Source organism: Nannospalax galili, unplaced genomic scaffold, assembly GCF_000622305.1.
Source record: "Nannospalax galili isolate Female #2095 unplaced genomic scaffold, S.galili_v1.0 scaffold72, whole genome shotgun sequence".
In the NCBI taxonomy this organism is placed as follows: domain Eukaryota; kingdom Metazoa; phylum Chordata; class Mammalia; order Rodentia; family Spalacidae; genus Nannospalax; species Nannospalax galili.
Window position 1 is genome coordinate 3,355,289 of NW_008336933.1, and position 26,003 is coordinate 3,381,291.

The following is a 26,003-nucleotide window of genomic DNA, read 5'->3' on the forward strand; positions in this document are numbered from 1 at the left end:
GGTGGTGGTTGTCTTCTATAGAAAGAGCTGCGATGTTGCTCTTTGAAGTTCACAAAGATGGAGGGCTACAAATAGAAACACAAAAGCAGGAGTGGACTGTCATCAGTTTCTTCCCTTTCAGTTCTGACATGTCTTTTTTTGTGGTCCTGGAGCAGGAAGCACTTCTTTGCCAGCTCATAGAATGTCATGTCAGCAAAGGCTGAAGAGGGTCACTGCAGAAAGGAGGGGCCTCCTTCCCGGTCACTGTAGGCGTTTGCTTTCTGATTCTGGTAGCTTAGAGCTGGTGCCTTCTTAGGTAAATTTGACAGAATATCAGAAAGCTGATTCCCAGTGAGTCTGTCATACCCTGTAGGTAGCTTCCTGGTAAATTTCACGTGGCACTCCAGCAGGGCCGAAGGACACCCAGTGCTTCTCACCTTTCCAGTACCCCAGCAAGTAGCTTTTTTAGGGAATTTTGCCAGTATCTTGGTTTGCTTTCAGTTGCTGTGATAAAAACACTGTCACAGACCAACTTGGGGAGGAAGAGTTTATTTCACCTTACAGTTAGTTCATCATGGAGGGAAACCAAGGCAGGGACTCAGAGCAGGAGCCTGGAACACAGACCATGGAGGAATGCTGCTCACTGGCTTGCTTTCTGGCTGGTGGTCAGCCTGCTTTCTTACACAATACAGGACCACTTGCCCAGGGGTGGCACCACCCACAGTTGGCTGGGCCCTCCCACATCATTCAACAGTCAAGACAATGCCTCACAGACATGGCCATAAGCCACTTCAAGGAAGATGGTTTCTCAGTTGAGGTTCCCTCTATCCAGTGACAACTACAGCCATACAGCAGAGCCAGTATTCTAGATGTCTTCACAGGAAGGTAAGTGTCATTCTACTGAAGGACTTCCTGTCATTTTACATGGGGAGACTAGCAGATGCCTTCTCAGCAAACTTTACAGGTGAGTCAGCAGGTGACTGAATCTTGATGGCACCACAGTTGGTGGCTGCACACTTGTAGCCTCAGTTTGTGTTACACACTTGCAGCTTCAGTTTGTGGCACCTTAGCATACTTCTTAGCCATTGGATGGGCCTCGACACACCCTCTTGCTGAGTTCTGAACCCCAGATTAGGTCAGAGCCGTTTCAATCTTGTTCCTTCCCTAGCCACTCTACCTGAGCCACAGAGGTGGTAGGTGACCCCTGTGTCTACCAGTGCTATATTCTTAGGGTTCCAGCTGGTCATTTATCCCCCGTTAACTTATATTAAAGGCTAGAGAGGTGGCTCAGCAGTTAAGAGCACTGGCTACTCTTGCAGAGGACCAGGGTTTGATTCCTAGCACTCAAGTGGCAGCTAACAATCATCTGTAACTCCAGTTCTAGGGGATCCGATGTCCTCTTCTGACCTCTGTGGCATTGCAGGACATGGGTAGCAGTTGCATTCATGTGGGCAAAACACATACACATAAAATACTAATAAAAAGTTATAGTAAGGGGCTAGAGAGATGGCTCAGTGGTTAAGGCCACTGGCTGTTGTAGAAGACCTGGGTTAGATTCCCAGCACCCACATGACAGCTAACAACCATCTGTAACTCCAGTTCTGACGTCCTCTCCTGACCTCCACAGGCATTGCATGACATGGGTACAATTACATACATGCAGGCAGAACACTCATATATATATATAAAATAAAATACACATATTTTTAAAATATAGAAGAAATGGGACTAACTCCACAAAGTTATCCTCTGATCTCCACTTGCATGTGGTGATATGTGTGCCCACACGTACACACTATAGGGGCTCTGTGAGTCACCCTCCCTTTTCCAGACCCACATTGGCTGACTCTCCTGTACTGTGGTTCCAGGCTGTTGCTGGCTCAGCATCATTTTATAATACTTCCAACTTCTCTGTTCTGCCTGTGTTTCAATCTCTTTTGGTCGGTCCACCCTTATGCAAGCTGTTACCAAGGCCACTCAGTGCCACACCTCTCCTTCCTGGCTTGTCTGTCTGTTGCTAGGAGATCACAGGACAGGGTTAGTTCTCATTTCTGGTTTCTGTTGTTGAATCAGCTCATTAGTCACAATAGTGCCTAGTTATACACTTCTCTGTGGCCTCCCCTCTTTCTGAGCTGACCTATCACCGAGTCTGTTGGTTTGGATAAATTCCAACAATTTCCCATCTGGCTTGTCATCCTGACTGTCTAAATGGGAGGTCCTTCCAGCTTTCTAGTCTCTCAAGTTAAGAGTTCTCCATTAGGCAGGGCTTGGTCTTCAGCGTTTTTATCTAAAGTGCTCAGCATAGTGTCTGGCACCTGAGACTCAGCACATTCTTATAATGAATAATTGAATGACGTGACTCATTCCTGTCATTCATTTGCTTTTGAATGGTCCCTGGTACTTTGGAACACAAAAATTTTCCCACCACCTGCCAGAGATTTTGAAGATAGAAACTTCACATAAACTTCTGTGGTTTATGGAGGATTGAAGGCTTAAGTGTTAACATGACAAATTATTCATGCATACTAATAATGTTGGTCATTCACTTCCATTATGCATTTTCAGACTCTTTCCCTCCTGGGTAGATTATACATTCTCATGGCATTTTCTAGAAAGCTAAAATGCATCTCTTCACAGACTAACTTTCCTTTATTAGTAGATGTTCTTAAAAGTAGTATATTCTCTGCTTTCTTTAATAAATTGTGTCAAAATCAGTGCCTCTAGATGACCCTTGACTTACAGAGGGAATATTTATCAAATATTCAGAAGATTAGCTCTCTAGAATATCATGCTTCGTCTTTACATTTGTACCTGTTTTTTCTCCTTCTATCTCCCAGGCCGTCTGTGATAGTGATGATGACAGTAGCAAATTCACGGAACTATTTCCAAGAGTCAGATACCACTCTGTGTGTGTGTGTGTGTGTGTGTGTGTGTGTGTGTGTGTATGTTTGTGTGTGTGCATGTGTGTGCCAGTACATGCCTCTGTGTGTGCATGTGGAAGCCAGAGGGTGATGTACTGTGTCTTTCTGTATCACTCTCCACTTTATTTTTTTGAGACAGGGTCTCGCTCTGAACCTGAAGCTCACCAATTCAGCTAGGCTGCTTGACCAGCAAGCTTCATGGGCCCACCTATCTCCATACTCCCAGCACTACTATGCCTAGCTTTTATGTGGGTGCTAGGGAACCAAGACATAGGCCCTCATACTGTGTGACAAGCAATTTACAGGCTGAGCTATCTCCCCAGTCTGTCTCTCTCTCTCTCTCTCTCTCTCTCTCTCTCTCTCTCCCCCCCTCCCCCCTCTCCCCCTCTCCCCTCTCTCTCCTTCCTTCCAACCTCCCCACTTCTCTCTTTTTCTTTCTTTCTTTTTTTGACGGGCTTGTGCTCTAATAGACCAGAATGGTTTCAAATTCACAGCTTTCTTCCTGTCTGATCTTCTGCATTCCGGGATTAGGAGCATGCACCACCATGCCTGGCTAGCCTGTATGATTCATTGACACTGCATGTGTAGCCAAAAATGCTCAGTAAGGAGACCTCAGGTTGGTGAGCTGTTACAATAAGTATTTGGTTTCCCAACAGCTTCAACTCAAGAGATATAAACACTGGAACTTTCCTTTCCATGTAGTCTTAGTTACCAAATGTATTAAATCTCCCAGCTGGATGTGGGGGTGCAATGCTTTTAATCCCAGCATTCGGGAGGCAGAGGCAAGTGGATCTCTGTGAGATTGAGGCCAGCCTGGTCTACATAGCAGGGAGTTCCAGGTCAGATGGGGCTACAGAGAGATCCCCAAAGCCCCCCCCCCCAAAAGCTAAAATAAATCTCCCACTTTTTCTCTATGGGAGATTTCCTAACAGCAACTTGAACAGATTCCATAACCTCTTTTTGCCCAACGAGCTCCTGCTCACTTGGATGACGCATGCAGTTGTTAATTCATGCCTTAAACAGAGACTTAATGAGAATACAGATACTGGTCCTCTTTGTGTGTGTGTGTTCTCATTTTGTTTTGCTCTCACTCTTTCCCCTTGGCTGGGGATCATGGGTATATGGAACACACAAACCATTTCCATTAGGCACAGAATTCACACTTAAGAGCATGTTCTTTCACCCTCTTCAGGTTTAGATGTATATTGAGGAAGAAGGATTGCTTAAAGCAGGAACTCACAACCTCCAGCCATGGGAAGTAGGCAGTTTGATTAGCACACAACCCATGCTTACATGTTGTCTATGGGTCTAACTGCAGAGGTGAAAATTGCAACAGACACCACGAAACTCTCAAAGCCTAAAACATTTGCTCTCTGGCCCATCATAGAAACAGTGTATTAGCCTTGCATTGGAAAATCATGGTTGTTGGAGCCCAAGCAGGAACTCAGTTCAAGTCAGTGGCCTCTTACATATTCTAATAATATATATATTTTTATGTGTGCATCCATACATATATACATATGCATGTATTATGTATTCGTAGATTCTTAGTTATTGGGTTATAACCTATTGTTGTCATTATGTTGATGCTCCACATGTCCCATATCTAGCAGTACCGGCCTCTTTGTACATACGTGTCACTCAGTACTGCCCACTCTATGTTGCAAGAGTGTGCTGCAAGATCTCAGGTCTTCCCTCCTCAAGCTCTAGAACTAGCTGTTACAAGGAGTCTACAACAGGCTGGATTTTTACTGAGACCAGAAAAAAACAAACGATGAAAGCAGTCCTGATGCCCAGCTACAGTTTTTGTGTTCATTCACAGAGGCAAAATTTGTAGTTCAAAGTATCCCGTCAGGCACACCTTCCCAATAGCCTCATCTCATGAAGCCCTCACCCCACATCTGTGCACCTATATCACCACACTGTTCTCATGGCTTCACAGCCCTCAATCCCTGTGAAAACTTATCTTCTTCCTTGGTATATGTTGGAGTTTTGCTCTCTCTCCAATAGAAAGGATTTGCTACTTTTTAAAAAATAATAGTGACTATAACACACTTGACTTGCTTCAAATATCACACTTGACTTGTAACAAATATCAAATGTACATGATTTGATGTCTTGGTTAGTTTTTGTCAACCTGACACAGAACTAGGCACACCTGGGAAGAAGGAATCTCATTTGAGGAAAGTCCTCCATCAGACTGGACTGTGAGCATGTCTGTGAGGCATTTTCTTAATTTCTGGTTGACATGGGGGGGGCCCAGTCCACTGTGAGTGGTACCATCACCGGAGCAGGTGGGCCGGGCTGTATAAGAAAGGAAGGTGAGTAAACCAGGGGAAGCAAGCCAGTAAGCAGCATTCCTCCACGGTGTCTGCTTCAGTTCCTGCCTCCAGGTTCCTGCCTTGGCTTCTCTTGATGGTAGACAGTAACCTGGAAGATGAAATAAACCCTTTCCTCCCTTGGTTGCTTTTGGTCAGTGCTTTATCACAGCAACAAAAAACAAACTAGAACATTCAGCATCATTCACATTCTGTTACTAGACAGCCAAGCACAAACTGCTCCTGAGAATGAAGATGCATTTGTGATGAGTTCTGTGAAGCAAGGTTCTGTATATCACATCTCCAACAGTTGGCTCAGGGACTGGCAGGTAGGAGGTGGTTAAACATGTGTACTTAAGTAAGAACAAACTCGTGACTCTATGTGTAGGTGACTCAGAGACTCTAAATAGTTTTCCAAGTACAAGTGCAGAACAAAACTGTCTCCTTTGTCTGACATGCAAGTATAAACTGTTCATTTGTGAGGGCCTGTCAGTCTTAATACACAGCCAGTACAGCTAAATATCTAGACCCCCTGAACCTTGCACAGTGTGCTAAATATGTAAGAGAATGAATGGGGGGGCTGGAGTGATTGCTCAGCACTGGCTGCTCTTGCAGAGGACCTGGGTTCGCTTCCTAGCACCACTTGGCAGCCAACAACCATCTCTAATTCCAGTTCCAGGGGATCTGATGCCCTCTTCTGACCTCTGTGGGCATTGCATGACACGGGTGCACTTACACACATGCAGGCAATACACTCATACACATAAAATAAAATAAAACATAAAATATTATTTTAAAAAAGAAAGAATGATCTGGGTGTGGTGGCACATACCTTTAATTTCCAGCACTTGGGAGGTAGAGGAAGGTGGATCTCTGTGAGTTCAAGGCCAGCCTGGTCTACATGGTGAGTTCTAGGACAGCTGGGGCTACAGGAGACCCTGTCTCAAAAAGACCAAAAAAAAAAAAAAAGAGAGAGAGAGAGAGAAAGAATGGAATCTTCAGTTCAAAATTCCTACTCAAACACAACACTATATCTTTACTCCCATTTATATTTGTGATTATTTTTCAAATGCTGGGGTAGGGGGATAGTTCAGGGGTAGAGCACTTGCCTAGAATGTATAAAGCCCTATATTCAATCCCCAAACACTATAAAAAAGAAAAAACCAATAAAATAAAAAAAGGTATTCCCCCTAGTTCTTGCCATTCCTTGGAAAAGTTTCTCCATCACCGTCTAGATAGGAAACTTCCACGCATGGTCATCACTACAGTAACCGCTTTAGTAAATTTCCCTCATTTAAGTATTTCTCTAACAGCCTGTATAGTGTTTCCATCCCCGCTCTGCTTCCTGTACTGTTATCCCCAAAGAATCTCATGTTACTATGGTTATTCTTTACACTATCCTTCCACTCACTCATCTCTGATACACAGCACCATCAGGTAGAATCTGGATACATTCTGTGGAAAGTATCTCCATAAAAACAACAGTGTGAATGCTGATCATAGCTTTCCCTCACCTCACCTGCTCAGAGGTGTGTGTAAGGGGAGCCCTGGAGGTGCTAAGTTCCAGAGTTTAAGTGTGCAGACACAGCAGGCAGTGATTAAGTGCTTTTCTTCCTAGCTCTCCATGACCCACTGGATTTAGTTAGTGAGAAAAGTCAGAATTGAGGATGTCCAACTAAGTCACCTTTCAGCCCATTTGCACCTGTTTTCTTTCTCACTGATGTGACCATGGGGCTAATCCCCTCACTTATCTATTTCTTTTCTTTTTTGTTGTTTATTTTATTTATTGTTATTATTTTTATTTTTGTGTGTGAGTATATTGTTTGCACATAATGTAAGGGCACCCGTGCTGCGCAATGCCCGCAGAGGTCAGAAGAGGGTATCGGATTCCCCTGAAACTGGAATTATAGATGGTTGTTAGCCACATATGGGTGCTGGGAATCGAACCCAGGTCCTCTGGAAGAACAGCAACTGTTCTTAACCACTGACTCATCTCTCCAGCCCTGCTTATCTATTTCTTTTAACTCATACCCATAGTCTAGAATAGAGAATATATAGATGCTTCCACCCCTTGTAAGTCAGTTTGGGTTTTTGTCACAAAAAACGCCAAAACCCAGATGGCTCATAAACATCAGAAACTTCTCGTGTCTCTGGGTTGGAAAGACCCCAGCTGACTTGGTGAGACCCACAGCCCTGTTCATAGCTCTTTCTTTCTCTGGTCTTGATTGGCAGAATAGAGGGATCAGGCAGATCTCTGAAGACTCTGGTTTTTTATTTTAAAATTAATTTTAATTTTAATTGTTGAGACAGGGTTTAGTTCTGTGGCTCAAGTTGGCCTCAAACTCATGTTTGATCCTCCTGCCTGTCTCCTGACTAGAATTATAGATGCAGGCCAGTATGTGTGGCTTTCTGAGGACTTTTTTTTTTTAATAAGGACATTAATCCCCGCCATCTCTTAAAGGTCCTACCTGCAAACACTACCATGTTGGTGGTCAGGTTTCATTGTAGGACTTCTGGGGCCATGAGGACATTCAGGTCTTAGCACTATGCACAGGATTCAGGGGAAACATCACTGGAGATCTATGATGTGGTTTTATATTATCAGGACTTACCTTCCCTACCGCATCTGGCCTGTATAAAGATCAATGTCATTTGGTCCCAACTCACAATATTCAGCCAGTATAGAAATAAAATCAAGACAGGGGGCTGTGAATGTGACTTGGTTGATAGGGTGCTTGTTTAGCACGCATGAAGCCCTGGATTTGAGACCTCTAGTTTCATATAAAATGGGTGTGGTGGTGCATGCTGGTAATCCCAGCACTTGAGAGGTGGAGGCAGGAGGATCAGAAGTTCAAGGTCATCTTCAGTTACATAACAAGTTTGAGGTCCACCTGGGCTATATGAAACCCTGTCTCAAAACAATGTAAAGCAGGTTTTGACCCTTGAACTTCGTTATGTGAGATGGTAACCTAAGTAGAGTCAGGGAAAAAAGCAGAACTCCCTGTTCCATTCTGTAACTTTTCTCTAAGTCTAATAATATTTCAAAATAAAACTTATATTAGTCTTTCAAAAACCAACGTTTGCCTAACTTAGAACCAGTGGCCTGAACTTAAAATAATTCACCTTAACTAACCTCTCACCAAAGTTTTTAGTAATTTCTCCTAAAATGCTCAGCTTTGGATCATATAATGCCCCAGGTTCACCTCTGAAGTTTAGTACTTGATGTTCTGCCAGTTTTTCCCTTCCTGGGAATCCTTCACTTTTGGATGTTTCTGCTCAAACATCCTAAAACCCTTCTCTAGAGGCAAGCCCAATAGCCTGGCTTCAAACAGGATTTTTTTATTATTATTATTATCATCATTATTATTCATTCTCATTCTCTGTCTCTCTCTGTCTCTCTCTGTCTCTCTGTCTCTCTCTCTCTCTCTCTCTCTCTCTCTCTCTCTCTGCCACAGCACATGTGTAGAGGTAGGTCAGAAGACAACTCTGGAGTCATTTCTCTCCTTCCACCTTTATGTGTGAATTCTAAGGACCAAACTCCAATTGTCAGGCCTGTGCAGCAAGTGCCTTTACCTGCTGACCTGTCTTGCTGGCCCTCAAACAGGACTTTAAAGGCTGATCTTGCAAAAGCTACCATGGATACCCCCTGCTCTCCCATGTCCCCCATGCTGTGGTTGGCTGTGGTTTTCCCCCAGAAGGATTCATGTGTTAAATAATCCTCAGCGTGAGGCCTTAAGAGGTGGGGCCTAGTGGAAGGTTATTAGGTCAGTTTGCAAGCATGCCCTCAGAAGGGATTGTGGGTCCTCGATCTCCCTCTGAATTCCTGCTTTATAAAGTAATCTGCCCCTTTCACACACACACCATCCATAATGCCACCCACCATCACTAGACGCCAAATATATCAGGCTGCCTGATTTTTATCTTTGTAAACCTCTTGCCTTTAAAATTTTACTCAGGGGCTGGAGAAATGGCTCAGGGGTTAGAGCACTGGCTGCTCTTGCAGAGGACCTGGGTTCGATCCCTAGCACCCACATGGTGACTGACAACTGTCCTAACATCTGGTCTTGAAGCCATAACTGATGCCCATCATCTCCTTCCTCTACTCCCTTCAGATTCCCTTTATCATTTGCAAGCCCCTTTCTTGGTCCAAATGTCTTATCTGGTGAGGAGACCCAGACTCTCACCCCAAAGTCTCAGCCTCTGGTCACCATGCACTTCTCAGGTCATGGCTACTGCTCTTGTCCGCTTATCGTCAAAACTGGAGGAGAGGATGATGAGATGCTTAAATGGAGTGCCTTGTAATGCTGGAAAGAATGCAAGGGGAGAAAAGACCCCAAAATGTGGAGAAATGACAGGACTCAGCATACGAGTCAAAGAATGACCAAAGGCCAAAGCTGGAATGATTTTAGAGAGCAAAATAAACTTGGAGTATAACCTAAAGCATAAAATTAGTATCTATACATTCAGACTAATATAAATGGCTGGATAAACTGGGGAAATTAGACAAATCTATACAGAGAACTTTTTAAAATATTTTATTATTTTTATTTTATGTGTATGAACGCATTGCCTGCATGCATGTAAGTGCACCCATGTCGTGTAGTGCCCATGGAGGTCAGAAGAGGTGTCCTATCCCTTGGAACTGGAGTTTCAGATTGTTGTCAGCTGCCATGTGGGTACTGGGATTCAAACCCGGGTCCTCTGCAAGAGCAGTCAGTGCCATTAACCTCTGAGCCATATCTCCAGCCTCTGTACAGAGAACTTCTAAACAATGTATTACATTTTTTTCCTACTGTGTATATATGTGTGGGGCACACGTGGAGGTCAAAGGGCAACCTGCAGGAGTTTGTTTTCTCATTCCACCATGTGCATGCCAGAGATCAAATTCAGGTCATCAGGCTTAGCAGCAAGTGCCTCTATCCACTGGACCATCTTGCCCACCCCCAATTTATGTAGATACTCTAAGAGTGGTGGAAAGTAGCTTCCTACTTCTTAAGTGGAGGCTGTAAACAGTGACTTTCCTCTGAAGACTACTGGGCAGAAATGGGAAATGGGCACACTTTACAGGGGAGGAAAGTGAGAAACCCTACTTCAGCCAGGAGGTCAAAGTCAACAGCAATGAAGTCAACCTCACTGTGGGTTTGGCAGCTGGTACACTTAAACCAATGTGATGAACACGGCACTCTGCCTCTGTAGCCTTTCTTCCCCAAACTCAAAACCCCATGTCAGAATGAGGAAAACATAAAGTGAATTTGGAGACACTTCACAAAAGGCTTAACCAGTTTAACATTCATAGGGGAATAGTAAAACCACAGCATATCCATTTAAAATGACATTTATTCAAAGAACAATGTGCATGCTGTGCAGAGCATAAGCATGGTGACAAACCTGTAAGTTATAGTGTGATACAGGAATAAGAACAGGCCGGGTGTGGTGTTGCACATCTTTAATCCTAGCACTCAGGAGACAGGAGCAGGCCGATCTCTGAGTTCAAGACCAGCCTGGTCTACATAGTGAGTTCCAGGCCAGCTGGGGCTACAGTGATATCCTGTCTCAAAAAGACCAAAAAATAAAAAAATCAAAAATAAAATAAAAAAAACACACAAAAACCACCACCAACAAACCAAACCAAAATAACAACAAAACAGTTCATGGTCAATGAATAGGAATCCTGAAACACAACTTGTTAACTAACAGCCATTATGTGTTGGTCGGAAGACTCACTCTAAATATAGGCAGCACCTACCATGGGCTGGGGTCCCCCCAGACTGTGTATGAGGGGGAACGGGAGTAAGCATTGGCACTCCTAGCTCTGGGCTTCCCTGCTGCAGATACAACCTGAGCAGCTGCCTCCAGCTTTTGCTTCATGACAGACTGTACCCTCCAACTGGGGCCAGAATCAATGCTTCCTTCCTGGAACTGCTTTTGTCAGGCATTTTATCACAGCAACAAGACAAGGAACAAATATACTCACCAAAACAATTTTCATTTAACTTAAGTCACATTAAGTTTAAGGGGAAAAAAACACGCTCAGTGGAGTCTATCAGTGACTTGGTGACTAAGTCTGATGGATGAGATGCTGAAACAGGGCATGAGGTAAAAAGTAAAGCAGTTAAAGGATAAAAGGCTTAATTCATAACGTATCAACCTTGATACATTAACTGCAACAAATACACCATACTAATAATGTAAGTTAATGAAAGGAGAACTGTGTGTAGGATGTATGGGAACAAGGAACCACAACTGTCATTTTTCTAAAGCTATTCTAAAATCAAGTCCAGGCCAGGCATGGTGGCAGTGTATGCCTTTAATACCAGCACTGGGAAGAGAGGCAGGAGAATATCTGTGAGTTTGAAGCCAGCCTGGTCTACATAGCAAGTTCCAGGCCAGCCAGGGCTAATAGTAAGGTCCTGTCTAAAGAAAAGAAAGATCAAAGGCAACAAGTTGAAAAAAGAGATTTCCATTATATACCATCTGATCAGCTTAATTTGAAAAAAGAAAAAGCCAATTTGTGTTTCTATTCCCTGTGTATGTGCGCACACACACGTACACACACACACATACACAACTGATATCTATATGTAGAACTGTGTTGCCTAATATTGTGGTCACTAGCTACATGTAGCTATTGAAGTTAATTAAACCTAAACAAGTAAACATAATATTTCTTGTACTGAAAAATACCAGCCACATTTCTAGAGCTCAATACATTATAAGCAGAACATGTCAATGTGGAAATTGCTTTGGACGACAGTGCTCTAGGAAGCATATGTTAATTATGTAGCCACAGTGAAGAGGCACTTGAGATTATGTACCGCATAAGTGCTTACCTCTGGGGGTAGTTCAAGTTCATGCTTAATTTGCATGTGTGTGTATGTTGTGCTGGGGCTCAAATTCAGGGCTGCATACATTTAAAAAAAATACTGTGTAACATTTTTAAAATGGATATAGGATGACTTTTAATGGGTTATTTTCTTTAGTGTCCATGTTTTCCCACTTGTCCATTATTAGTATATTTAGCAAGCTGCCCCAAACCTTGGTATCTGACAAATAATTATGAAATTATTAACATCCCCCCAACACCACCCCCAAAAACTGTATCTTGAGTTAAAGAGAAAAAATGCTTACGAAAGGTTAAGTTAACTTGACTAGATGAGAAGTTCTTAGGAGATTAGTAATTCATGCTCTGGGTGTGTCTGTGAGGATGTTTCCAGAACAATTTGATCATGAGGACTCTGACCTAATCAGCAGATTAATACCTTGACAGATTTATAGAATTACAGCATTACTGGGAGATGGTGAAAGGCATTTGGTTGGTAGGGACTACCTAGAGGAAGTAGATTCCTGGGTGTATTTCTCTAGGGGTTGTATCTTGCCCTGGCTCCCTCCTCTATGCCCTTTTCTCTGTTTCCTGGCCTCCATAAAGGGAGCTGCTTTGCTTTGCCATCCCTTTTCCAACAACCTTTGAAGGTTGTAGCCCCAACCAAGTCTTTACCAGCCTTAAGCTGCTTTCCTTAGGCATTTGTTGGCCGTGATACCAAAGTCTGACCAGTGGAGCAGGTAAATACTAAAGTAACAGCCCTGCTTCAGATTTAAAAATAACTGTAAAACAAAAGTGATCCCGGGCTGGCTGGAGAGATGGCTCAGTTGGTAAAAATGTCTGCTGTATAAGGCAAAGCAGGGGGAGCGCGAATGTGTGTGCCTGTAACCTGAGTGCTGGTGGAGGACACCAACAGATCCTGGGGGCTCACTGGCCTGTCAGTCTAGCCAAAATGGCAAGGTCCAAGTTCAGTGAAAGACCATTTCTACGTGAACACACACACGCACACAAAACTGATCTCTTTCACCCTCTCATTCTCAGTCACTCCCTCACCCCACAAAGAGAAAGTTTAATTATTTTCTTTAGTGGATGGATGACTTTTAGACAGCAACATGTGTAAATGTATCTCTTTCTGCCCTTTTTAATCCTGGCAGAACTACACCGTCGACACATTCTTTAGCGGATGTTCACCAGACATTAAAGAAGTACACGATATCTCCAAAGGTGGAAAACAATATATTAATTTATTTCCAAGAAAAAAAAAAACAACACAACACAACATCAACAAAAACAAAGATGGATATAGTAGTTTGAGGGCATCTCCCTGGCTAACAGAAACTCACTAGCTCAAACGCTACGCTCTCCCAATATCAAAGAAAGACATGACCAACAACAGAGACGTAAACATCTGCTATTCCAGAAAAAATTCTCATTCTCCATGAGAAAGATCCAGTGTGAAAACATTTCTTCTTGGGTGCTTTCATTTAAATAACAGATTGAAGAGGCAATGTTTAGACTGAACCTTTGACCCTGGGTGCATTCTGTCTTTCAACATTACCTAATACAATTCCATTTTGCTTTTCAGTAACAAGAAAAAAAGTTTTATGTTAAAGTCATTCCCTTTCAATGTGATTAACATTCAGCAGGTACAGTTATAGAAAAAAGAATTAAACTGTGTTAACTACATGAATAATCATTTGGAGTAATTTTTCATTAGAATAAATAAAAACATAAGAGGATTACTAAAGCTGACTTCACATCTTTCCTTTTAGAAAAATTTTATTAGGTTTATTCTGAGAGGGAGAGGTGGGTGTACACATGCCATGTGTGTAGAGGTCAGAGGATAACTTGTGGAAGTGGGTTCTCTCCTTTAATCATGTGGGTTCCAGGGACTGAACGCAGGTTGTCAGCCTGCGTGGCAAGCACCCCCACCTGTTGAGCCATCTCACAGGTCCTGACTTCCCACTTTTCTGAATAACACAACTTTCTCTCAGTGTCAACACTAAAGCTGGTCTTAGACTACACCTTCTCTGGTATACTAAACATGGCTCTATTTTACCTTCTCTCAATAGCCCGCCTCAGGAAACGAGCTGAGAAGACAAGAGAGAACCCAAATTCATCTGCAAGATGCAGGTGTTCATGGGAACCTCACGACAGTGTTGTGAGATGCCAGTAAAATGGGGCATGGGGCATGGGGCATGACAGACTTGGCTTCTGCTTCCTCTGATTTCTAATTACTGATCTCTGTGGCCTCATGTCACAATATGTAACCACAGCTAGACATGTGTGAAGTGTAGTCATTTTGTAAGACTCCCTAGAGCAGACTTCCTAAAACTGACATCACTCCCAAGAGTTTTACAGTGAAAAAGTATCTGTCTCATTTCCCTCTTGTGTCTGTATCTCTTGTGGATTACAGGCATTCAAGAGATTTTCAAATGTAGGCTGGATGAATGATTCAGCATATGAATGAGAAATGACACAGATGTCCACCTGCAATCAAACACTCTTAAGAATCCAGACACTCTTGTAGGCACTGTGCATTGCAAAGCTATCCAGAGACTATCATGGTGTAGTTAATGCTGCGTAGGACACTGGGTCCTTATTTGTCAAGTAGAGATGGGGCCTCAGAAGAAGTAAATCATTCAGAGGTACCATACTTGAGACTAGAATCATGCAATAGCACCTTTCCTGTGGGAAAGAATTCCTTCATTCTTATGAGGGCTTTTCAATATTCTCAGTAGAAAACAGAAAAGAGAGATCAGAGAACATTCTGGAACAGAACACAGAACTATCCAGTGTCCCCGAGATCCTTTTCCCGCAGAGTGGCTCCTGTCTTAAAGTACCTGCGGCCTCTTGTTAATGGCTTTGTATTGTCTGCAGAACATCAGACACGAGTAAACTGAAAGTGTCAGTGATGAGACTCAGACCAAGACCTGTTTGTTAGAGGTGCTGGAGATGGAGCCCAAGTCAGACACATGAATGCCAGCCAAGTGCTCCAATGCTGAACTATAGATCCTCAGCCCTTCTAGATCTGTTCTTGACTAAAGGAAACTGGTAAGTTACCAGAAAGCTGTCTCTATGCCTGTGTGTGGCTGAGTACAGGGTAGCGACTAGGAATATGGGATTCAAGATCCCTTTTCAAAGGAACCAGGTTCTGATTTTCCTAGACGGTATTACCTACCAGTCTTCTTTCTAATAGGATACATTGATGTGATAAACATCTGGTGCAAAGATCTGATGGTATTTAAATTTAACAGTGATTACAGCAGTAGATTAAACAGAGGTGAGCAAGAAACCACCAGATATGGCAGCCAGGTGTGGTGCACACTTGTAATCCCTGCAGTTTGGGAGGCTGAGGCAGGAGGATTGCTGAGAATTCAAGACCAGCCTGTGCTACATGTTGAGGACCAGGCCAGCCAGGAATACATAGCAAGACCTTGTCTGAAAAAAACGAAGGAAGGGAGGGAGGGAGGAAGGGAGGGAGTTAAAAAAAACCTGCCAGGCTGGCCAAAATGCTGGGATAGCTTCACTCAGCCATCCTGTTAGTGTCTCACAGTGTCCAGTGGACTCAATATAGTTATGTACTCAGGTCCTTAAGGTTTTCTTGAAATTTTACTGTTTTCTTGAAACCATTTTCCCCAAACCCTCAGCATAGCCAAGGGCAAAGTCTCCTGGAAAGAAAGGATCTTCATTTTTCTTTCTGTCGGCATTTTTCGGTCAGGCGCGAGCTGCCCGTGGATCAAAAATACCAGCTGGGTTGTATTGCAGTTTCGCTCTGATTAAGGGTTCTTTCTCGAAGTCTTAGTTCTAGGCATTCCACAGTAAGAGGGTATGTATTGAGCTCAAACTTGTTAGCAAACAGGCTAGGTGAATTAATTAGCCATTTTAAGTCTCCATTTCCATAGATACAAATGCCATGTACATAGTGGCCTGTGAAGGAGAAGACAAAAATAGTTAAAGCATGCTTATTTTCAAAAGTTGAGGGTGGCGAACTAATGGAGAGGGTAGCTGAAAATCAAATGTGACACATTTCTGATGAAGACAATTGGACTGCCCCATCCCACTAGATACAAATATGTATTTGTATAAGGTGAGCATCAAACAATACAAGAAAAGAGTATAACAGGTATCACAAAGCAATTTCCACATTAGTGAATGAGAGCCCTAGGTGAGAGGTTCTAGAAGCTCATGGACAGGAAAGGTCCTGGGTGTGTCTCTTCTCCGAGTTCTGTTGGAGCCTGTGAAAGTATCGCTTCACTTAGATACTCTGTCTTACCACAAAGTACGTCAACACTGAACTCTTTTTATTTTTGGTCTTTTTGAGACAGGGTCTCCCTATAGCCCCAGCTGTCCTGGAACTCACTATGTACACCAGGCTGGCCTTGAACTCACACAGATCTGCCTACCTCTGCCTCCCGAGTGCTGGGATTAAAGGTGTGCGCCACCATGCTGAACTCTTAATCTAGTTTGTGAGACAGGGTCTCTCTATGTAGCTCAGGCTGGCCTGGAACTTGCAACCCTCCTGCCTCAGTCTCCCTAGCTCTGGGAGTACAGGTGTGCACTACTGTACTAGACTAGCACGGAAGTTCTTAATCTCTTCCTGACAATCCCTGTGCTCTCCTCCTCTAACCCCATCCTCTATCAGATATGCACAGCTCAGCCCTGGATTCTGCCTCAAAGTCACTTCCCTCATCACTTACCCCTCATTCATGTGTGATTGTACTTAGTACCAATTGGTGTGTGTATACAGGCTCACGTGCAAACATACAGGAACACTCAGACGTGTGTATATCTTATGCATATAAACATCATACAACGTAATTATACATAAATCTTCTATAGCCTATATTTTATTTATATTTTATAAATATTATTTTAAAATACATAAATAAGACTATCACACAGAATGACCATTTTATGATATATATGACATATCAGTTTACATGTAAATGTTTCATACATATGAAAGGAAGGAAAGGAACATTTCTGGTCTCTCTCTTTCTAGACATTGTGTTGCTGCTCAGACCAGACAACACACTCCAGAAAAGCAGGGACTTTAGACCATTTGGCTCTCTTCTGTATCCTTTGCATTTGGAACAAAGGCTGGTAAAAAGCATTATATCAACTGCAGAGTGAAAGGACAGCAAAGGCTGAGTGGATGGGTCTGTCTGGGAAACATCAGGGCAATATCTCTGGAAAGATTGTAGAAAATTTCTGCTCAAATAGGAAATTCTGTTGGAGCTGAATTAGAAACAAGAGCAATTGAAAATTGGAATTATTTCAAAGTACTTCACCTCCGTTGGTAAGACTGGGAATGTCTGCACTATTCAAACTTATCTTTAAGACATATGTGGCGAAGCCTCAGACTTCTCCGAAAACCAGCAGATCAGTCAATAGCTCCGTTTTCTCTGTGTGAGAGCCCATCTATCCATTTTACACAATCATCCTCATGCCAACACCAACAGGTGGTATGGCCTCAGTGAGAGAGATGATGCCTTACCATGGCAACCTCCATGTTTGTCCTCCATGTCCATCCACTTGACAGCTCTGAGGTTGCCGGTCCAGGATGCATTTGGCATGGCACCAGGGACTCCTGCAGTAGTGATAACGAACAGAGATGAGGACCACAAAGGACATTTCCAGCATTCAGTCTCCAAATCTCCTCGTCCACCTTCCGACTCTAACGTTCACTCTGATTGCTATGCCACCATCCACTTCATGGTCCTTACAACTGATTTTGTCAACCAAACTTAGAGCTGCTGACTCATATCTACTTAGTATAGTATGTAATTTGATCAATATAGTAATCAATTATAAATACAACTATAATCAATATACTAGTACCAAATTACTAATTAGATATTAATATAATACCTACTTAAAAAAAAAAAACCCGCTGGGTGTGGTGGCTCACACCTTTAATCCCAGCACTTGGGGAGCAGAGGCAGGTGGATCTCTTTGAGTTCAAGGTCAGCCTGGTCTACATACTGAGTTCCAGGCCAGCTGGGGCTACAGGGAAACCTTGCCTCAAAAACAAAACAGAACAAAAAAAATTTTTAAAAACCCCACTGCTTTATTTTTTTATGTGTATGAATGTTTTGCCTGCATGTATATAAATGCACTATGTGCATGAAATGCCCAAGAAGGCCAGAAGAGGGAGTCAGATCCCCTGGAACTAGAAATTTCAGACAGTTGTTAGCTGACATGTGGGTACTGGGAATTGAACCTGGTCCTCTGCATGAACAGCTAGTGCTCTTAACCACTGAGCCATACTTCCAGCTCCAATACCTGCTTTTAAAAAATATGGAGTTATCCTCAAAAACAAAGTTGAGGGAGGGGTGTTTAGGTTGCTATCTTTCCTTGCCAAGGTCTCTCCATGCTGGTACCCAGCTTTGTGGGTGGAGCTGACCTGTGTGGGTAGGACAGTTACCCCTGGGGGCTTCCCCAACAGATAGCAATAGTACTCTCCTAAATGTGACAATCAAAAATGTCTGCAGATATTGCCTCATGTCCTATGGGGGAGCAAATGCAGTGGTAAGGCATCTCAATACTCAACAAATTTTGGGTGGGTCACGAAGTGAAATGGCCCACTTAATCATATAGGGAATTCAGTACTGGAAAGAGAGGAGTGTGTTAGAATCCAGACCCCCCCCCCCCGAGACCCCTGAGACCTTTCAGAGTGTGTATGGGAACCAATACAAACATAAATAAGAGAGCAATTCTTTTTTTTGTTAAATATTTTATTTTTATTTTATGTGTATGTGTGTTTTGCCTGCATGTAGGTAAGTGCACCACTTGTGTGCAATGCCCACAGCAGAGGTCAGAAGAGGGCGTCAGATCCTCTGGAGGTATGGATGGTTGTTAGCCGCCATGTGGGTTCTGGGAATCGAATCCAGGTCCTCTGCAAGATCAGCCAGTACTCTTAACTGCTGAGCCATCTCTCCAGCCCCTAAGAGAGGAATTCTTAGCTTCATATGAGCTGCAGCATTTCACCACTGACAGTTTGAATAAAATTTTGATGTAATGATCCCACACAAATATCTGTACTCAGATTGTATCGTTTCTCTCTTAGAAGATTCCAAAATGATAAAATACTTTCGTAGGAAGGATAACATCCCCATCTCTACATACACATGCACACAGCACATACACACATACACATGTCCACATTCTAATCCCTGTGACCTGATAATACGCTACATTGCAGAGCAAAGAGTTATGAGAGTTGCTATTCAGCTGTATTTCAAATAAATTATCCCGAGTTATTTGGGCAGGTGCAATTTAATCACAGGAGTCAGTAATGTTACCAGAGTTTTAGGGCAAAAGTTCCAGCTCTGGAGTCCCAACAGGCGAGGCTCAGATATCCATCCCAATACACCAGTTAAAGAGTGCAGTGGTGGTCAAATGGCAGAGAAAGGAGATTTCATACATATAGTCACATTGGGATGTACAGAGAAAGTAGTCTAGTAACCCCAAGTCCATCTTCAGTGTTGGGACACTGACTTGAGTTTTAGGTTTAAACAGAGAAGTAGGGTGGGGTTACGGGGTAAGAGGCATGCATAATTAAGCAGTCTTTGTCAAGGCAGGGGCTGGTTGATCATTATCTTAGCTCTGGTTCTGCAAGCAATCTGGAGGAAGTCTTTATTGCTTGGGAAGGTAAAGTCAGTTCCCAAGAGATGGTTGCTGCTGTTTGGGAGGTGATATCACCATGGTGTGAAGAGATTTATGAGCCTCTGCTGTTCCTGTCAAACTGTCAGTGGTGAGAAATGCTGCAGCTCATATGAAGCTAAGAATTCCTCTCTTAGGGGCTGGAGAGATGGCTCAGCAGTTAAGAGTACTGGCTGATCTTGCAGAGGACCTGGGTTCGATTCCCAGAACCCACATGGCAGCTAACAACCATCCATACCTCCAGAGGATCTGACGCCCTCTTCTGACCTCTACAGCATTGCACACATGTGGTGCACTTATATATATGCAGGCAAAACACTCATACACATAAAATAAAAATAAATAAAATATTTAACAAAAGCTGCTTGGGGGTCACGACCATTGCTGGAGACTTTGGGCCACGTTTTGGGGTGGGTCTGGAACAGGATGTTGTAAAAGCTGACAGTAAGATACCTGCCTTCAGCCTCAGGGAAGATGAGACCAGGGCACGCCTTAAGTGATTAACATGCCTAGATGCAGAGTCAGGCAGGTGACAAAACCCAAGTAAATGAGTCAGGTACAAGTGAAGGCACAGCGGCCAGCCTGAAGCCAGCGCTTTTCAGCAAACCAGCTTCTCAAACCTGGTACAGTAACAGCAGAAGACAGAGGCTGAAGAGTTGGCTAGGCATGGCAGTTTGATGTAAGGGAAGAGCCCCAGCAAGGAATGTGGCGGCCTCTAGCAGCAGAAAAGAGAGAAGACGGCCAGTTACTGGCCCTCTGGTCTGTTCTGGAGGGTGGTGTGACAACTTGTTAGAACTGTGTGAAATCTCTTCCTAGGAGGCAAGTTCCTCCTCTGGCTGGCACCAAGACCTCAGCCTTTCCCTTCCCCCAGCATGGGATTCCTGGGGAAATTTGCTTCCAAGTCAAATGCCTGAAGGGAGGGCTTATGTGTCTCTTATCTTTTCTCTAGGCAGGACCATAAGAATGCAATCTATTATAGTCTGAAGTAGAAAAATAATTACTGAAGAAGATGGTATTTTTCAATAAGAAACGACCCAAACTTTGAAAGAAAATTTAACAGGATTGAACATTAAAAACTGTGTATTTCAGGAGAAAGACACTCTGTTCTTTTGACCTAAGGTCATATGATAATTATATGATGATCTAAATCTAGAATTGTACCCAAGTCTCCCAACTAAAATTAAATGCTGCCACAATCTTTTCTATAAATAGTGTAGATTTGGGGGGCGGGGTTTGCTTCCCAAACTTGAAAGTATCCAAGAAAAGTACTCAATATAGTGTTGTTCCCTGCTTTAACTTGTATTTTAGGACTTTTAAAGTGGCTGCAGTGCTTGCCTACCCAAAAAAGAAGCTTCCTTGCTTTGCTCTTAATACACATTTTAAAAAATAATTTAGATTGAAAAAGAGAATTTAGATTAAAACTTGCCTGGGGGTTAGGGATAGGGAGCTTGGAGAGAATTCAGTTTATTTTACTTTGATCAAGCTGATCTGTGTGTGGTGTTTATGAGTCTATTCAGACTACTATTCAGAAAACTATGAATCAAACACTTCCGATAATGCACCTCTTACCTTTTAAGTCAGTGCATTTTTGAGAAGACATTTTCCTCTCCCATGTTCATTAATATTGATTATCACAGACTGGCACATTGAGAAACACCTTCTATTATTCCAGAGATAAAGGCCATGGCATTTATAATTAATGTCCCCTATCTTTTGAGTAGATACTAACACCCATTAATCCCCAGCTAATGAAATTCCAAACACCAACTTCTATACTTTGAGTCTGATGACAGGCATCAAACATATTTGGTTAAATATAATTGGTAGCTCGATCCTGGGGTAGCTGGGCATGGTGGCACCTTTGATCCCAGCACTTGGGAGGCAGAGACTGGTTTATATAATGAGTTCCAGCTAGGGCTACAAAGTGAGAGAGTCCTTGAAAAGATAAAACGTGGGCATAGAAATATATAGATGAAATAGGCTTAGCTCCAGGAATATAGCTATTCCAGCGTGGCTCTTGACCAGGGCTAGCACTTTCCTAGGATCTGAGTGGGAGAAACTACGAGCAACATTGTGAAGGGATTGCACACACCACCACCACTTTCCTTTCCCTTGTTTCTCCTCGCCTTGAGATTCTTCATCGCATGTCTAGCTTAGTCTCTTTCTGTCCTTTCTCACTCAAAATCTGCTTCAGGGATCAAATCTAGCATTTTTCTGTCCTTTGTTCAATTTAATTAAGTTGTCCCCACTGCTGGAATATGTATGCTCACTTTTCATTTTCTGAAGCACGGGGATGAAAACCAGGGCTCTGCACATGCTAGGCTATCCGGGCAGCCCTTTTTTTTTTTTCATTTTTCTAAATTTTTTTGATTTATTTATTTATTTTTATTTTATGTGTATAAGTGTTTTGCCTGCATGTGTGTAAGTGTACCACCTGCGTACAATGCCCACGAAGGTCAGAAGAGGACATCAGATCCCATGGAACTGGAGCTAACAGTTGTTAGCTGCTACATGCATGGGTGCTGGGAACCAAACCCAGGTCCTCTGCAACAGCAGTCAGTGCTCTTAACCTCTGAGCCAATTCTCCAGACATTTTTTTAGCCATGGTCTCTTTACATAACCATGGCTGGCCTAGAACTCAGAATGTATACCTGGTTGGCTTCAAACTCGTAGAGATCCTCCAGTGCTGGGATTAAAGGTATGCATGGCTAACCTTGCATTTTAATAGATCTCTTAAACTAACTCATTGAAACAGCAGCCCACATACTATGGGAAAAGCAAGGTTCAGCACTGGGCTCAGTGACTTAGATGACACAACATTTAGCCAGCAGGAGGCAGGAGGGTGGCAAGTTCAATGCCTGCCTGGGTTACATGGTTAGTTCAAGGCCAGCCTGTGAAACCTAGGGAGACCTTATCTCAAAATAAGCTTAAAAAAAAAAAAAAAAAAATCTGGGGATATAGTTCATTTGCCTAATATATGTGAGGCCTTAGATCCAATCTTAGTACCTGAAAAATAATATTAATAAATGGGAGAAAGACAAGAGCCACAAATATACATATGAGAGAGAAAGATTCCTAATCCATGTAAAAGGAGTGAGACGCTTATTCCCACGATCAGCCTCATGCTCGCCTGCTCTACAGCAGCTGCCGGGGTGACCATCAACCTTCCATTCTCCCTATCCGCCCTGCTAGGTACAGCTGGCTTAGAGAGAAGCTACAATAGTCAACAAGACTTTCAACCCAGAAGCAGAGCATTTGCCTACAATGTATGAGGCCCTGGGTTAAATCCCCAGCAACCCCTCCCCCAAATAAAAGACAAGGGGGTAGTGCGGGGCCTAAGGAGATGGCTCAGTCAGTAAGCTCGATCTCCAGCATCCAAGTGAAAGCTGGGCACTGTGGCATGCACCAGTAATCCCAGCACTGGAGAGATGAAGACAGGAGGCTCCCTGGAGCTTGCTGGACACTTAGTCTAGCTGAATCAGTGAGCTCCATGTTCAATGTGACCTTGTCTCAAAAAATAAGGTGAAGCTCGATAGAGAAAATATATGATGCCCACCTCTGACCTTCACACACACAAACACATGTGCACTCACACACAGGAACATGTACACACACACACAATTCTAGCGACGGTTCAGTTTGAATACTTTATACAATGCTTGGTTATTACTTAAAAGAGGTAACAGCAAAAAGCACAAATATACGTGTGGTTCAGTGCACTATGAACACGTAGACCAATGTCTCTGTGCTGGACAGCTTCAGTTGTCAACTTGACATACCTAGGTAGAGGCAATCTCAACTAAGGAATTTCCTCCATTGGATTGGACTGTGGCCATGTCTGTGGGGCATTTTCTTGATTATTGAATGATGTGGGAGCCCCAGCCCACTGTGGGTGGCACCACCCCTGGGCAGGTGGTCCTGGGTTGTATTAAGAAAGCAGACTGAGCATAGGCCTGGAAGCAAGCCAGTAGGCAGATTTTCCTCCATGGTCTGTGCTACAGCTCCAGCCCTGAGCTCCTGCCCTGGCTTCCCTCCACGATGAACCATAAGCTGAAGGTGAAATAAACCCTTTCCTCCCCAAGTTGGTTTTACTCAGTGTTTTTATCACAGCAATAGAAAGTAACTAAGACAATCCCAAAGCTACCAGCCCTGTGCCCAGTGCCAAGACTAGTGGCTTCTTTCACTCCCTAAAAAGCCTCTTTTAACCTGTTTTCTATTTTTCTGAGGCTGAACTCAGTCCATCCCCCTGGAACTCCTGCAGTAAAATAGACACTGATCTAGGGATTCAGGAACTTTCTTCTCCCTGTAGCTTTGCTGCTGACTGTTGGGAAACCCTGCTGTTAGGGTTGTAGTTCTCCATGTCCGGATAGCCCTAAGGGGCTCGGTGCCAAATGGAAGGACTCCCCTTTTCAGCAGGGGGCCTCCTGCTCTCTTCCTGACTTACCTGGAAAGTGCCACCAAGCACGGATGCCTGACCTTATTTGGAACATGACGTTTGGCATAGTTACCTGGAGTAAAAACTACCCCCAGTTTTTTTCTATATGATAATCAGGTATTGCCTGATAGTCGGACGATAGGAGCCCACTGCCACATGTAAATAAAGCATACTATGAGCACCTATCAGCTGAGGCTTTGGCTACTGCCTCCACACTATAATTTCTCTAGTTCTCCCACTGAATAAACGGAGCTGTTTCACTGAGTCTAGAGCTGTATCACTGCATCTAGAGCTGTTTCTGTTTCACTGCGCCATGGAACCAGCCTCCCCGGAAGGGCTTTCTTCCGTCAGTGCTCACTGGCCGTCCTGACTCCGTTTGCCACTTCTGCTCCCCCTGCCCTCGTGGACCGGTGGCCAGCGACCCGTGAAGAGAGGGAGAGACCCCTGCAGCTGGCGCCCAACGTGGGGCTCCTGGAATGCACTGAGTTTGTGAGTACCCCTCCCATCAGGAGGGTAACAGGCAGCTTTGCCTTTAAGCCGTCCCACCCTTGAGGATCGGCAATCTCTTTTTCCTATCACCTCCCATCAGGAGGATAAAGGCAGCTTTGCCTTTAAGCCACCCCACCCTTGGGGATTGGCAGTCTCTCCTCTTTTTCCTCCTTTTATTTTCAGTCTGAGTCTTCGCGTGGGACCGTTAAAGACGAAGGAGCAATTGAGGTTTTCTGGTCAGGGCTACTCCCTGATATAAGCCAAAGGCTCTTAGCCCTATTAGTGGACCCCGACTGCCCACACGGGTGGAGACAAGGCAGCTTTTCTGTATCTCCTTCTCCTCTCTGTTTTTCTCTCTCTCTGGCCACTGAAACAGCCCCACGGGCACAGGTCGAGCAAATAAGAGCCACAGGGTGCTCACCGCTAAAAGACTCCCATGGAAGGATAAGGGGGTCCCAGGCGTGAATCCCAGATAAATTCACGTCCCCCGAAGAAGAAAAACTGGGCAATGTTAGGTACTTGTTCATAAGCACACCCACTGGTCATTATTATTTGGAGTGGCATATTCTCACTTTCTTTCCTTCTTACTCTCCCCCTCTCCTGTCTGTGACCTCCACTATGGGTCAATCACTAATTACCCCCGTAAGCTCCATAAACCTTCTCTTGGGGAAGGGGCTCATCCGAGGACCACCCCATCTCTCTCTCTTTGCTTTATCTCGGTTATAGCCTTCGCGAGGATCTGGATAAGGTTTGCAGGCAACTAAAGCCTCTTGGTCAGGGCGACTCCCTGATACTGGCCGAAGGCCCCCTGCCCTCTTTCCGGACCCCGACAGCCCGACTGGGTGTAGGCAGTAAGCTTTACAACCATCATAAAAATCTGGTAACGCAGCAACCAGTTAAAAGTCACAAGGATGGTTGCCAGTCCCTTAAATCTGCGGCTAGGCTTGTGTTCATCAGAATGTATCAATCCCCTGGTGGCAGGCTGCCCCAGTAACATTGAACGCCACTGACCACACTTCTTTTCTATAATGGGTAATTCAGCATCACACCAAAAAAACCTCCAAATTCGCTCCCTTAGAGCCCTACTTAAATCAAGAGGACTTAAGATTTCCCAAAAGGAAGGCTCAAAATTTTGCAATGAAGTATTTCAATTCGCACCCTGGATCCTGTCAGCAGACATTCCTGACCCAGAGGTCTGGACCAATGTTGCCTATCTGGCTCTTAAAAAGGAAATCTGGGAAATGCACCATTTGCCCCTTTCCTTCCTCCCCATAATAGCTGCCATCCGACAATGCTTAGGAAAACCACCTAAGGCTGAGGAGAATTTACTAGCACCAGGGGATAATAAAGGGGAGGGTTCAAACAATGAAAAA

The 26,003-nt window shown here is 43.7% G+C and overlaps 1 protein-coding gene across 1 annotated transcript in view; it reads right to left on the minus strand.

The window, feature by feature from the left end:
* Window positions 1-13,263: 13,263 nt before the first annotated feature.
* Window positions 13,264-26,003, minus strand: part of LOC103732899 (N-acetyllactosaminide beta-1,6-N-acetylglucosaminyl-transferase) — a 44,738-nt gene continuing 31,998 nt past the window's right edge. The window contains exons 2-3 of the mRNA XM_008831627.3: window positions 17,539-17,631; window positions 13,264-15,968 (exon numbers count right to left, since the gene is read on the minus strand). Coding sequence (XP_008829849.1) covers window positions 15,778-15,968; window positions 17,539-17,631 — 284 coding nt within the window. The 3' untranslated portion in view covers window positions 13,264-15,777. The remainder of the gene's footprint in view (window positions 15,969-17,538; window positions 17,632-26,003) is intronic.